The sequence below is a fragment of the Paramisgurnus dabryanus genome, chromosome 14, assembly GCF_030506205.2.
Source record: "Paramisgurnus dabryanus chromosome 14, PD_genome_1.1, whole genome shotgun sequence".
Classification (NCBI taxonomy): domain Eukaryota; kingdom Metazoa; phylum Chordata; class Actinopteri; order Cypriniformes; family Cobitidae; genus Paramisgurnus; species Paramisgurnus dabryanus.
The window spans coordinates 24,411,961-24,426,545 of record NC_133350.1 but is presented as its reverse complement, the minus strand read 5'-3'; the positions used below and the strand labels follow the sequence as shown (position 1 = coordinate 24,426,545).

General features: G+C 37.8%; 1 protein-coding gene across 2 annotated transcripts in view; it reads left to right on the top strand.

Annotated features, from left to right (window-relative positions):
* Nucleotides 1–14,585, top strand: part of cpne5b (copine Vb) — a 179,295-nt gene that overhangs the window by 130,191 nt on the left and 34,519 nt on the right. For both annotated transcript variants that reach the window (XM_065241715.1, XM_065241716.2), the window contains one exon: nucleotides 11,894–11,940. In XM_065241715.1, coding sequence (XP_065097787.1) covers nucleotides 11,894–11,940 — 47 coding nt within the window. The remainder of the gene's footprint in view (nucleotides 1–11,893; nucleotides 11,941–14,585) is intronic.

Here is a 14,585-nt window from a genome sequence, read left to right as displayed (position 1 = left end):
ACACATCACTTGTATTTTGGTTATTTAATATTTTGAACGTGGCATAAAAATTGCAATAGAAATGCATGAAAAGCCATTAAGATAAGGTGGGTGTTGGTAAATACCATAGTGACGTGTGTGGAGTGTGAAAGTTTGATGTGAATAATTACGAATAATTATGACATTTATTACAATAAGCATAGATGAATGATATGACAGTCAAAGGATTGCTGCCATCATCAGTACTGTATGATGATGTGCATTGATTGGCTGTTCAGTTAAACAGTATTTCACTGAATGGTCCTCTTTTTGTATCAATCTCCTCAAAACTCTCCAAGGTTGCTTGACTGTATGGCGCACTTTAAATCAAAATCAGATTTATATTTGAAAAAAACTTTCAACCTTGGAGGTTGTATGCTTGAAATTGTGGTGATTTTTTTAAGCATATGTTGTCAGTCACCACAGTGAGAAATTTCACTCTTACCCTTGAAAATAATGTTTTTGTAATATAACGCTAGGGTATGGGAACATCCTTCTGTTTTACTTTAGATATATTTTATAGCAGTATATATACTGCAGGCATTCCTGGTAATGTTTTCCTGGTAGATGCTTAACTTATTCCCACCAGACTTTTTTTAAGTTGCCCACCAGCATTTTTTGAGAAGTTTCACAAAATGCCTTCCAGGAAAATGTTCTTCTATAAATATATAAACATACAAATATCAAATGAAAAAATAGACCTTCAAACAAGCAATCAAACAAACAAAATTGAAAAAAATTCTATCTTCATTTGTTCTCTTTTTATAGACCATTTCAAAAGATGTAAACAACACTGGTCCAGAAGCACTTCCTGTTTCAGTTTGTGACTGTTTTTTTATTTCACACATATATCATTATCTTAAAGATGTTTGTTCAACTTTTTGACTCAGTTCTATGTGTTCTGTTAGTTGTATTTTATCCCAACGTTTATCTAGTGTTAAAAACTGAAACAGGAACTGCTTCTGGACCAGTGTTGTTTACATCTTTTGAAATGGTCTATAACCTCACTGTAAAATATACTTTGCTGCCTTAAATTTTTTGTTGAATCAACTCGGATTTACAAGTCATTTTAACTTACTATTATTTATCTTGACTAGAGATGAGTTGTTATAACTACAGGTGAGTTGTTATAACTTATAAAATTAAGTTGACTTTTCTCAACTATATTTTTTATAAGTCATCTCTGTTGACATGACTTGTAAATCTGAGTTGATTTAACAAAAAATTTTAAGGCAGCAAAGTATTTTTTTACAGTGCTCTAAATTATGGGTAGGTTAAAAAATTACATCTTTGTAAAGATCAGATTCAGATCGATGATCAAAACATACATGGAGTTTATCTCTTTCCCTGCCATTGATGAGTTATCTCGTCAATTAAGAGAAAACATTTGCTTGAAAACCTGTTCCTGATGTGTTTTTATGGTAATCTGTAATACAGTGATTGTTCACTAGATGGAATTACCCAATTTATAAAAAACTGAAGCAAAAAAGTATTTATTAATTTTACACTACGTGTATGTCTTGATAATCGTTCTGAATCTGATCTCTAGCAATTATTTCAGTTTTTTGCTAAAAAAATACCCATATTTAATTAAGAGTTTATAAGCAGAAAAAATGTAGATAGGATGAAATGTTTTTTTTTTCCCGTATTGTTTGTTTGAAACCAGATGGTCTGTTCTTTCATTTGATAAATGTTTGTTTATATGTTTATATATTTTTTGAAGAAAATTTTCCTGGAAGGCATTTTGTGAAAATCACAAAAAATGCTGTCGGGCAACTTTAAAAAAAAATGGCTGGCAGGGAATGAGTTAAAATGTTGTCAAATCAGTTTGTGCTTCAGTTTTTTTTATGAATTGGCCATCTAGTGGATGAAAGCGGAATTACAGATTGTCGTAAAAACTCATCAGGAAAGCGTCATTGGCAGGGAAATGTTTTCTCTTAATTCACAAGATAACTTGTCAATGGCGGGGAAAGATTTAACAGTAAATTTAATAGTTGTTTTGCTTTTGTAAATGCTGGGTTGGTTGGTTATATGGCACAAAGTTGATAAGACTTTGGTGTTACTTGAATTTCCATACATTCAGTAGTATTTTATTACAGTTTTTCTCAATTGCTACAACACTATAACCAGGCTTTTGAACTAAAATTACAAAACCATAACACCACTTTTCAAAAAGCACAATAATTTTGCTGAACTATAAACTCTACTCCCCTGCCTCAACACACATAAGTCAGATTTGGTGAACGGTTACTTTAAAACTCTACACACAAATCCCTACATTTCTCAGTGCTTACACCATCTGGTCATATGGAAAGCACTAGCATTCAATACTGTTCACTCAAGTCAGCACAGCCTAAGCTCACTTAGCAAAAAATTACCAAGGTGGAAACACAAAGTCAAAATTGAACACACATCAATCAGATCCTTCAATAGATTGATAAAAGGGCCTGAATCAGTTTATTGAGCTTTGAAACAATGGATCCACAGAGAAATACAGGAATAGGTTGAGGAGAAGGAGGAGGAAGAGGAGGAGGGAAAGAAGTAGGACATGGTGAAGGAGGAGGAAGGCCCTGTCCCAAATGGCGCACTTTATGTGGACTTTCGGTCTCATGGCCTTAACTTGCGCGTGTTCGCTTAGTCTACGAGTCTGTAGGGTGTCCCATCTGTCATTTTTATGCTCCAAAGTGTGTTCATCAGCTCCCCCTTGATGCAATCTTCGGAGAAGCCTGCACTGCAGTAGGCTTTGCACACTTTACCAACCCAGAAGTCCTTGCGAAAGAGCAATCAGACGATGGAAGGGAGGAGTTCACATTGACGGGCAACTTCTCTTCCTATTTACGACGTGTGCTCGAGTCTGTCCCCCAAAATACGACTCTGGTGCACCCACGTGGACTCGCTCAAGGGTCCCTAAGGTCTGCACTACATGATGTCATCAAAGTGTGGACTCTGAGGAGGACCACAAGTCCGGAGTGTGCCATTTGGGACAGGGCCGATGAGGACTTGGTGAGGAGGAGGACGTGGTGAAAGAGGAGGAGGGAGATGAAGGGCAAGGTGACAATCAGTCTCAGATGAAATTTGAGCCACTCTAGTTGACCATGTCCTTGTCCATGGTGTGACTATGAGGGAGGCTGAGCAACGAGTAAAGGATTGTTGGACTATGCTACTGGAATATAGAAATGCATAAAATTGCCTTCCATACAGATCGACATATCAGTAGATGAATGTCAGGGGTGGATCATGCAAGAGGATTTTACTCTCGCTGTTTGGCTAGGGACTGTGATGTGGATGAGATTCTCTGGCCTTACCCAGAACAAAGACAGGATTTTGAGGCGGAAATTATTTTTTAACATTTTTTGTGATGTGTAGCACATGAATGAATAAAAATGTGCTAATGCATACATTGATTGTGTCTTTTTTGGTCATTCGAAAAGGTTTTTGAGCGGGAAAACCACAAGCAACTTACCAGTTTTGGATATATTGTTTTGATTTTATTGCACCAGGGTGTAATACTATGTTGTAGTGTGTGTGTTTTTGAAAGCTTGTGTGTGATGTTGGAGGGAAAAGTCTGGTTTTTCACTAAGAGTGAATGGTTGGTTTTGAGTGTAGAGCTTCATTTTGACCTGATAATATGATGTTTGGAGTATTGTGTGAGGCGTTATGATATTGTGTTTACTGTTTTGAGAATATGAGGCATCTTTTCAAGAAATGTGTTTAAGCAACCGAGGAAAACTGTAAAAAAGTGTATTAAAAAAATATACTTTTTTTCTTTCAAGGACTTTGCCTTCTTTCACAAGACAGTAAATCATCAAGTTTGACTGACAACAGGGCTTGTTGTTCTTTAAAACATCTCATTTCACGGCTTCATGCCTGATGCTTCTCCAGATGGCTTTGATTTCTTTTTATCCACCTCATGGAACGCCAATTATTGCATTTTTAAAGAGAAGCGCATGGCACATTTAAATAAGTATTAGCGGCTGCTAAATAAATAAATGTGAAATACAATAATACGTGTTTTAAGAGATGCTCTGTTCTGGACAATAAAAATGTTTTGTTGAGCGCACTTGTGACATTACTTTTTAAATCACTTTTTTTGCCTATTCTGGTTAGGCAAGACCTGTAATATGTGAAGTGTACCTTTGGTTTACTTCAGTAAAAGACGTATTGCAAAGGGACATTTTGAACCAAACGCAAAGAGACATTCAGGTGAATCACTTTCATTTTCATCCGAGTGCCCAAACATGCTCAGTCCTAACAGGGTTAGAGGGTTTAGCGCCGTTGGGTTGCATAAACATCAAGAGACCGCCCACAGGTTCATGCTCACAGGATACGCAGTCGAATTTGAAGTAAACAAGCATGCATGGGGGCGTATTTGTGTGTGCATGTGTATTCATTGAGGTACAGCGTTGTGTTTCGGCGAGTACACGCAGCATGTGGCATTCTTCAGTGATCCGACGGACTAGAAATTGATTAATCCTTCACTTAAATGAAAACAGGAAATTGCCACTTAGAAAAAGCAGCCCTCCGCTTTATTGACAAATATTACTCCCTAAGTGAGGGTGCACGAAGCGGCAATAGAGATGAAGTGTAGAACATCAAATCCAATCGAGCAGCTCAGGTCTGATATGAGATCAGAGAGCCAATCAAATTAAAGCTTCATAGCATTTCATTATGAATCAAATAACATCTTCAGTAACCAAGCAGAATGTACGAAAATGTTAGAGGAGTGCCCTAAAAATAGGATCGTTGAGTGTGCTTTGATCCCATCTGATAAAGCTGTATTCGCTCTGGCTTCATTGCAGAAGGTGTGCATACTTATTAAGCACTGACCTTTACCTAGGTGGAAGTTCTTATGGTTAAGTGTCAGATAACCTGTTATAATGTGTTTCAAGTCTTCGTCCAGCCTGAGCATCCCACGCAAAACCGGTTTTGGCAGTTCTATGAAAGCAGATGAGATTGCGCCCGGCCAGGGTGAGAGTCGACTGTGGATGTGTGAAAGAGAAAATGACAGAAAGCTTTTATTGGAAGTTTGGTCAACATGCTTTTTCTTGGGTAATATGTTTGTAACTGCATGTTGAAGCATTTTAATAAATTCAATATATAATGAACTGTAATAGGTCATACTGTACAGGAAGAGGAGACCTGGCCCTCCATAGTTCCAGGCACCCCCTGCAGTGTTGGTCTGGTTTCACACTCATTCGATTCTTTTAAAAACACAATGCTTTTTTTTTTGGGGGGGGGGGGGGGTTGCTGCCCATATGTGCTTTTGAATAAACAAATATATAAATACATAAATAGGCATCCTATTTTAATAAATTATCCTAAATTAGATGCACCTGTTTGAGGTGGTTAGCTGCATAAAGACACCTGTCCAACCCATACAATCAGTAAGAATCCAACTACTAACATGGCCAAGACCAAAGAGCTGTCCAAAGACACTAGAGACAAAATTGTACACCTCCACAAGGCTGGAAAGGGCTACGGGGAAATTGCCAAGCAGATTGATAAAAAAAGGTCCACTGTTGGAGCAATCATTAGAAAATGGAAGAAGCTAAACATGACTGTCAATCTCCCTCGGACTGGGGCTCCATGCAAGATCTCACCTCGTGGGGTCTCAATGATCCTAAGAAAGCTGAGAAATCAGCCCAGAACTACACGGAAGAAACTGGTCAATTACCTGAAAAGATCTGGGACCACCATTTCTAAGGTTGTTGGTAATCTACTAAGACGTTATGGTTTGAAATCATGCATGGCACGGAAGGTTCCCCTGCTTGAACCAGCACATGTCCAGGCCCATCTTAAGTTTGCCAATGATCATTTGGATGATCCAGAGACGTCATGGAAGAAGGTCATGTGGTCAGATGAGACCAAAATAGAACTTTTTGGTCATAATTGCACTAAATGTGTGTGGAGGAAGAAGAATGATGAGTACCATCCCAAGAACACCATCCCTACTGTGAAGCATGGGGTTGGTAGCATCATGCTTTGGGGGTGTTTTTCTGCACATGGACAGGGCGACTGAACTGTATTAAGGAGAAGATGACCGAGACCATATATTGCGAGATTTTGGGGAACAACCTCCTTCACTCAGTTAGAGCATTGAAGATGGGTCGAGGCTGGGTCTTCCAACATGACAATGACCCGAAACACACAGCCAGGATAACCAAGGAGTGGCTCTGTAAGAAGCATATCAAGGTCTCCATACCTAAACCCAATAGAGAATCATTGGACGGAGCTCAAACTCCGTGTTTCTCAGTGACAGGCCAGAAACCTGACTGATCTAGAGAAGATCTGTGTGGAGGAGTGGGTGCAAACCTGGTGAAAAACTACAGGAAACGTTTGACCTCTGTAATTGCAAACAAAGGCTACTGTACCAAATATTAACATTGATTTTCTCAGGTGTTCAAATACTTATTTGCAGCTGTATCATACCAAATAATTAGTTTAAAAAAATCATACATTGCGATTTCTGGATTTTTTTTAGATTATGTCTCTCACAGTGGACATGCACCTGCGATGACAATTTCAGACCCCTCCATGATTACTAAGTGGGAGAACTTGCAAAAGAGTAGGGTGTTCAAATACTTATTTTCCTCACTGTATTTCACCACACTGCCTAGCAATGAATTCTGAGATTGAGCAATCAGAATGTAGTATAAATAAATAATAGCTTTTCAGCACTATCTGTGGCGTCCAGCACAGAGTTTTCTGTCAGTATGCAGGGCTTTTTTGCCTCCCATATCACCGCAGAGCTGTCAGCACAACACCTGACAAATAAGACAGTGACACATAGTGACACGGACATCTCCGAAGATCGATTTTCGTCCATGTGTTTATCTCATCCCAAGAGACCTCACACTAACCCCTAATACAGGGGATCCTTTCCATAGCCCATTAGGTTTCTAGGCCATGGACATGCCCAAGTGCCACAGCAGCTGACGTAGCTCATGATTCGCTACAGTACATTTGATACAGTATGCTGTAATTGGTAACAGTATGCTTGTTTAAACCAAACAAATCGAAATGAAAATTGTGCGGTTTAATTTAGCTCCTGATAGATGTAAAATTAAACAGTGATAATGAAATATAATCCGATTGTGTGCTCATGGGGAATTTATTTGATTTAGAAGGTCGCATCCAGACATAGCTTTATGCCCTTTCTGGTCAGGTGACTCATTGTCAAATAGCTAGATTCCTAAAATGAGCGAATTGTTTTTATTAATGCGGAGATGCATTATGGGAGCTGAGAGTAAATGGCTTGTAATGAATTAATAAAGATGATAATTACTCTCTGTGCATGAGTCACATATTAGCCTGGGATTTTAAAGGTTAATGTAATTTTCTCTTCTTTTCATTATAGTTTTTAATTTTTTCTCTTTATTTCATCCTGCCGGCTAAATCCCTAATGGCACTCTGTCTTTCTCGGGAGGCTGGATGTGGACTGTTGACTGACACACACATTTTTATCATTAAGGAAATTGAGTTATTATTTGTTTTTAAGTGCTCCATTATATAAATGATTTAGCTTTTGTGCATGTCTGAGTTTGAGATTGTGTTTTATGCAAATGTCATTGCACATTAATGCAGTGGACAGATCTGACAATAAGCACTTGTGTTCGGTCAATCGGTTATGTATTTATTAGATGATAAATGTTTAAAGTCCAATGTAATCCAGAATATTACAGTATGACTCAATGCTATACGATCCCATGGATCCCATTTTATCACTTTTACTTAATGTGATCTCCATACTAGTCTACTTGTGTTACAAAAGTGCATTGCACAGTAGATGCATTGTAGTATTTTGATTTGGGAAACAGACCAGCAACTGGGTTCAGGATCCAATTAAGCTTTTTACATCTAGGAAAATATTGGATAAGTTTACATATATTTTCTTATGTCTGGCAACCTTTATTGTCATATTTTTCTACCATTCATACACTCCTTGAGGCATAACCGGATTTACGATGTTGATTGTATCTTTTCCAGTAAACCTCTCAGCATCTTTATTCATCCTGTGGTTTTGTATGACTCGTTTTATTATTTAAACTTGTGCTTATGTATGTTAACTCTTTCTCCGCCATTTACAAGTTATCTTGTCAATTAAGACAAAATATTTGCATTAAAAGTGTTCCTGATGAATTTTTATGTTAATCTGCAATACCACGTTTATCCACTAGAAAACTGAAGCAAAAACGTTATCTACTAATTTTAAACTCTGTGTATGTTTTGATAATTGTTCTGAATCTGATCTCTAACAAAATTCCTTCACAAAAATGCAATTATTTCAGCTTTTTGCTAAAAAAATATTTTTAAAGAAAAATACCCATATTTAAGAGTTTATAAAAAGAGAAAAAAATTGATAGGATGAAAAGTTTTTTTCAGTTTTGTTTGTTTGTTTATTCATTGTTTGTTTGAAAGTGGAGGGTCTGTTCTTTCATTTAAAATATTTGTATGTTTATAAGGCATTTTGTAAAACTTTTGTGAAAATCACAAAAAATGCTGTCGGGCAACTTTTCAAAAAATGGCTTGTGGGGAATCAGTTAATATATAGGACCCATGCAACCCAGGCTCACTCGCTATAGAGGGTCATGCATTGATGTCACTTCTCCACGTGACCACACCGGAGCTCGCCCTGTTGAGTGGCAAAACATTTAGTAAAATGGCTGGCTGTTCTAGCAGCAGCTGCGAAAATGTCGGTATAACTGACAATTATCAGCAAAATTTTTATTTAGTTAGACTTGATAGTGACCCAAGTCAACCCACCTGTGGTCAGTGGACGTTGGCATGGACGATCCATTTACTTTTTTTTCTGTGTTTTATGGCAGTCTGTAAAACGACATCTCCGAATTCTTGTTAAATCTGTTAGTACAGTCTATCGCACAACATCTTTTTCCCATGTAGACGCATTTTCCCAATTTTTTCGCACTGTACACAAATTCTGCCGCTCTTTCTTTTGCCACTCAGAGGGTGTAAATGCAGTCACTTTCGTCACATGCATACCCTCTATACATACCTATGCCTACATTTAGGCATAACCTAAAAAAGGTGCATTTTGTTGCATCTTCAATGGAATGTCCACAAAAGACGTTCGGTTTTTGTCAGTTTTGACGTGGAATTTTTCAGTTTTGAAGACATATACACAAATTAAAACACATCTTTGTTAAAGGTCCAGTAGGGCTGTGCAAAAAATCAACTGCGATTATCATGCGCGTGTCATCAGTAAAGCCGGTTCGGTGATTAGTATTAAATCGCCATCAGCTGCTTTCAGATGGAGCGGCATTTATTAAACAGACCCGTAGTTCACCGAGAAGCTAGGCAAAATCGGGTTCATAATCGAGGAAAATCGATTCCGATTTTCTATGCGATTTTGCCTAGCTTCTCGGTGAACTACGGGTCTGTGTAATAAATGCTGCTCCATCTGAAAGCAGCTGATGGCGATTTACTTCTAATCACGGAACCGGCTTTACTGATGACACGCGCATGATAATCGCAGTCGATTTTTTGCACAGCCCTAAGGTCCAGTGTGGGTTTTATGGCATCATCTAGTGGTGAGATTGCGAGTTGCAACCTTCACAGCTCAACCCTCAATTTCGAAACGCAAAGAGAAGCTACGGTACCTGCCACAGGACAAACATGTCAAGACAACATAGGGACGAAACACGCTCTATAGAGCAGTTTGACCGTTTAGAGCTACTGTACATGACGGCGACTTCCAAATAAGGGGACCCGGGGTGAATGTAGATAAAAAACGCTCATTCCAAGGTATTAGAAACAATACAGTTCAATATGTAAAGTCTTTATACACCACTGATAATAGTTATGTATATTATATTGCATTTCGGTCAAGTCCCACATTGCACCAACCTCTCGACGCGCTCTAGCTCGTGGACGGAAAGACGTCAGTTTTTTTTATGCTGCGAACAATATATATATATAGCCTACTGTGGCACTGTAACACTACTATACATCGTTTAAAAGGTCTAAGGGTTTAGCATCAGTGTATGGTGTCCGTTTTGAGATTAAATTGCTCTAGTATCATAAATATAGTATTTTATTGCAGAAGTCCAGATAACAACATGCATAATATAAACTGACTCCTTACCTTTGTGCTGGTATAAGGAACGCGAATCGAATCCAGTCTGTTTCAGATGTGTGAATAACCCATAAAAACTCTCCAACAAAGTACATCCAATGACCATTTTTGTCCACAAATGCGTATAATCCGTGAAATATGGATATATTTTCCATTGTTTACATCAGATTTCAGATGCACGTCTTGTAATAGATTATAATATACAATCTGAAGACTATTTACATCGTAACACTTGTAAATGAGATCACACTCGCGTTCAAAACCAGCGCTCAAACATGATTGTACAAGTAGGCGGGAGTATAATACATAATATCCAAACAGCGCTGTCAAATATCGTGACGTCATCTGACTCGCGCGTTCCTCCAATGACTTCATGGAAAATATTGATAGACAGACCGTGTAGCCAATTAGAACACGAATTCAACGATCTTTGTGTGAAGCTTTATTTCCTGGTGTGGATACGGCATTTTATACGCTTATATAAGGATAAACAATAAAAAGAACGAACGTGTATGCATGTAAACAAAAGACTTTTATTTTGTGGCTGACTGGCACTTAGAAAAGGCACATTTTTGGGTCTATTGACTTCAAACGTGAAATATAACTTCTTTAGACTTGTGGCTTTGGCCTCATTGCATTTCTAGGTTTCACACATATATTTATCATTAAGATTTTTAGTGTTAAAAAAGATGTTATGCAAAAAAATGTTTATTACAATGTACTTCATCCTCTCTAACTTTTTACATTTTTATCTTAAAATAATTGTGAAACATGGAAAACGAAGCTCAAAGTGTCTTCTATCTAATGATAGAAGTTATGCTTATACTATAAATGGTTTAGTAAAAACAGCCCTTTTCGTGAAAGTAGGTATTTTCATGGTTTCGAGCCAGAATCGGGGTGCTTTTCAAGAGGTTAAATAGATTTGTGCCATTTGGTACTTATTTATTGTGATACACGCGGCATGCAGGAGTGACTTACGCAGACGTCCTTGCAGTTTAAACACAGCCGACTAAAACATACAGATGTATTTTGATGAAATTGTTCTTGACATACCTCGGCTAAACACGATCAATCCTGGCAGCATGAACTCAAGTATATTCACCACTAGTGTTTAGTATTGTCTGCTTTGTAACCTTGAATGAACCCGCATCAAAACGTAGAAAAAAAGCCTCCCCAGTGCCTCTAGTGGACACTCCAACGATGCAGCGATGGTTATGCAAAATGTAGGCAGAGGGACATACTTCCAATGAGCTGGGTAGATGTAAATGTCTTTCTCCTTATAGCACCCGCAAGTGACTAACAGGCAAATTCATGGCTGTGATGTTATTAAAATCTATTGGGCTTGCCCAAACTTTGTATTATTAAACACAAAACATGATGAGATAGACAAGAATACTGTACTCTTTAAGTAATTTCGTACTCTTTCCAGTTGCTGCATCTTTCATAAAAAATGTGCGGCATGGGACTTGTTTAGCTACATTTCTTTTTAAAATGATGTTCAGATGGCAGAGATCATGAACCTCCAGACAGACCTGTGGAGACTACGGCAGCTTGCTGTTTGAGTGCAGTTGAAAACTGATAACGGGAACTCAACGCAATATCTCAATTTGTTTAAATGCCAATTAGGCTGTGCAGCTGGGGTTCACTACACACACCAGCCATCATTTACCGGCATTTGCGTACAGATTTAAAGCATGTACCTGTCTCCTCAATTGCTATGAAATAGCTGCGGAGATCGTTTTTGCTTACTCTTTTGTTTCCCCTTTCTGCTTCTCTTCCCAGGACCCAGATCAATTTCACAGTGGCCATTGATTTCACCGCTTCTAACGGTAAGTAATTAAGTGGGGAGAACGCAGTGTGCCCTTTAAAAAGGTTGGGGAATCCGAACCAAATCATCGGTCATTCGCTGAGATTGGGGCTTGACTGTTTAGGACCATTGGCTTTGTCGCTCAATACGTCCCTATTAGTGGTCAATGGGTGGCCACCTGTACTGCAGGGCCGAACGGAGAACTGTGTAGGCGTTCAGGCCGTGCCGAGAGGCGAATAAAACGGCCTGGCTACTCCAAATGCCTTTGAATGGGACGCCCTGTTGTTTTCAACACCTCACTTGCTGTAATAGCTCAAATAATTACAGTTCTTTCACGAATAACAGCTTGCAAACATCTTTGCATTATTCAGCACATTAACAAGATTTGTTCGGGAACAGTGTAGCGAGAGGTTGGAAATAGACGTGGGCTTTGCCTCAAAGAGATTTATTGAAGGCGTCTATGGCTGCCTGCAGTGAAAGAGAAACGAATTGCATAGTTAGTTTAGTAACAATTCAGCCATCGCTCAAAGATCCCGACTGTTCCAAGGCCTAAAATGCATCAACCGCTTGACACCAGGCTTAGAGCGCTCATTTGTCTTTCTTATATATACTTTTCCTGGCATGCATTGGCAGACACAATGAGTTCCAGGTGAAGAATATAAAGACATTCAGCCTGCATAACAATAAACTTTGTGCGTTAGAGCCATCACACCATCTGAAAGCCATCATTTAAAGGGTAGTTCAACAAAAATTGACAGTTCTGTCAGACATTTCGAACAATGTTTACTGCTCTTTATTCTGTACAGTGAATGGGGTTATGGCTGTCAATCACTAACAGTTTGCCTCACCTGTCATTTGTGATCTATGGTAAAAAAGAAAGTCAGGTTTGGAAACAAAATCAGGTTGAATAAATGATGAACTTTCCTTTTATTCTCCAAAAAGCATTTGTGGCAATGTTAAAACAGGAAAATCATTTTGTCATTAAATGACAATGACCGTAAACTGGGCCATTCCAAAGTGTTCAAAGGCAAAATGTGAAAGCAATTTAAATGATTCATTTTTAGTAAGGAAACTTTTCATGTTTCACTTGTAAAGTTGTCTAAATAATCCTTTTTGAAGTGCCAATACCTTGCTACAATGTGGGTTCAACTTAAAATGAGTAAGTTACCTAGTTGTCTTAATTTAACTTAAAAATATTAGTTGACACAAACATTTTTACACAACTTTTTTGAGTCAACTCATATTTTTAAGTTGAATGAACTCACAATTGAAGGGCAACCAGGTAACTTATTTTTTTAAAGGAACACGCCAACTTTTTGGGACTTAAGCTTATTTACCGTATCCCCCAGAGTTGGATAAGTCCATAAATACCCTTTATACATGGCCATGTATCATATGACCTTGTTATTTGTACATGCTGTGACTATACAAATCACAACATATAAACAGGAAAATGTTGGCATTATTTTGTCACTTATTGGGAGCAGTATGCTAGCTGGAGCCATTCACTTCCAGTCTTTGTGCTAAGCTAGGCTAGCGGTGGGTGCGTCAGACAGAGATAAGGGATGCATGGAGATGAAAAAGGTATGGATGGACTTATCCAACTCTGGGGGATACGGTGAATAAGCTAAAGTCCCAAAAGTTGACGTGTTCCTTTACAGTAAGTTGAACCAAGATTTATTTTTTACAGTGAATGTTAATACTTTAATTGTACAACACTCTACACTCTAAAAACAAACGGTTCTATATAGCACCAAAAGTGGTTCTTTGCTCGTAATCATAGAAGAACCATTTTTAGTGCCATATAGCACCGGTGAAGCACCAGTGAAGCACCTGTGTAGAACCATTCAGGGGCCATATAGCACCACATATGGTTCTACATAGCACTATATGGTTCTACACAGGTGCTTTACTGGTGCTTCACCGGTGCTATATGGCACTAAAAATGGTTCTTCTATGATTACGAGCAAAGAACCAGTTTTGGTGCTATATAGAACCGTTTGTTTTTAGAGTGAAAATTCATATCCATAAAATCTGTGCTGCATCTATAAAATATTTAAGCACTTTTAACTCATTCCCCGCCTGCCTTTTTTTTTAAGTTGCCCGCAGCATTTTTTTGTATTTTCACAAAAGTTTCACAAAATGCCTTCCAGGAAAATTTTCTTCTATAAATATATAAACATACAAATATATCAAATGAAAGAACAGATCATCTGCTTTCATACAAACAATAAACAAACAAACAAACAAACAAAAAACTTATCTTCATCCTATCTTTATTTTTTTCTCTGCTTATAAACTCTTAAATATGAGTATTTTTCTTTAAAAATATTTTTTTTTAGCAAAAAGTGTAAATAATTGCATTTTTGTGTAGGAATTTTGTTAGAGAGCAAATTCAGAATGATTATCAAAACATACACAGAGTTTAAAATTAGTAAATAACGTTTTTGCTTCATTTTATAAATTGGGTAAGTGCGCCATCTAGTGGATAATCGTATTACAGATATTACAGAATAACAAAAAAAGCATTAGGAACACATGCAAATGTTTTCTCTTAATTAACAAGATAACTCGTCAATGGCAGGGAAAGAGTTAAACAGCATGTTGACCAAAGAAAATTGCCATATAATTGCCAGAGTGCCTTCTGTAAACCCAAACGCATCATGG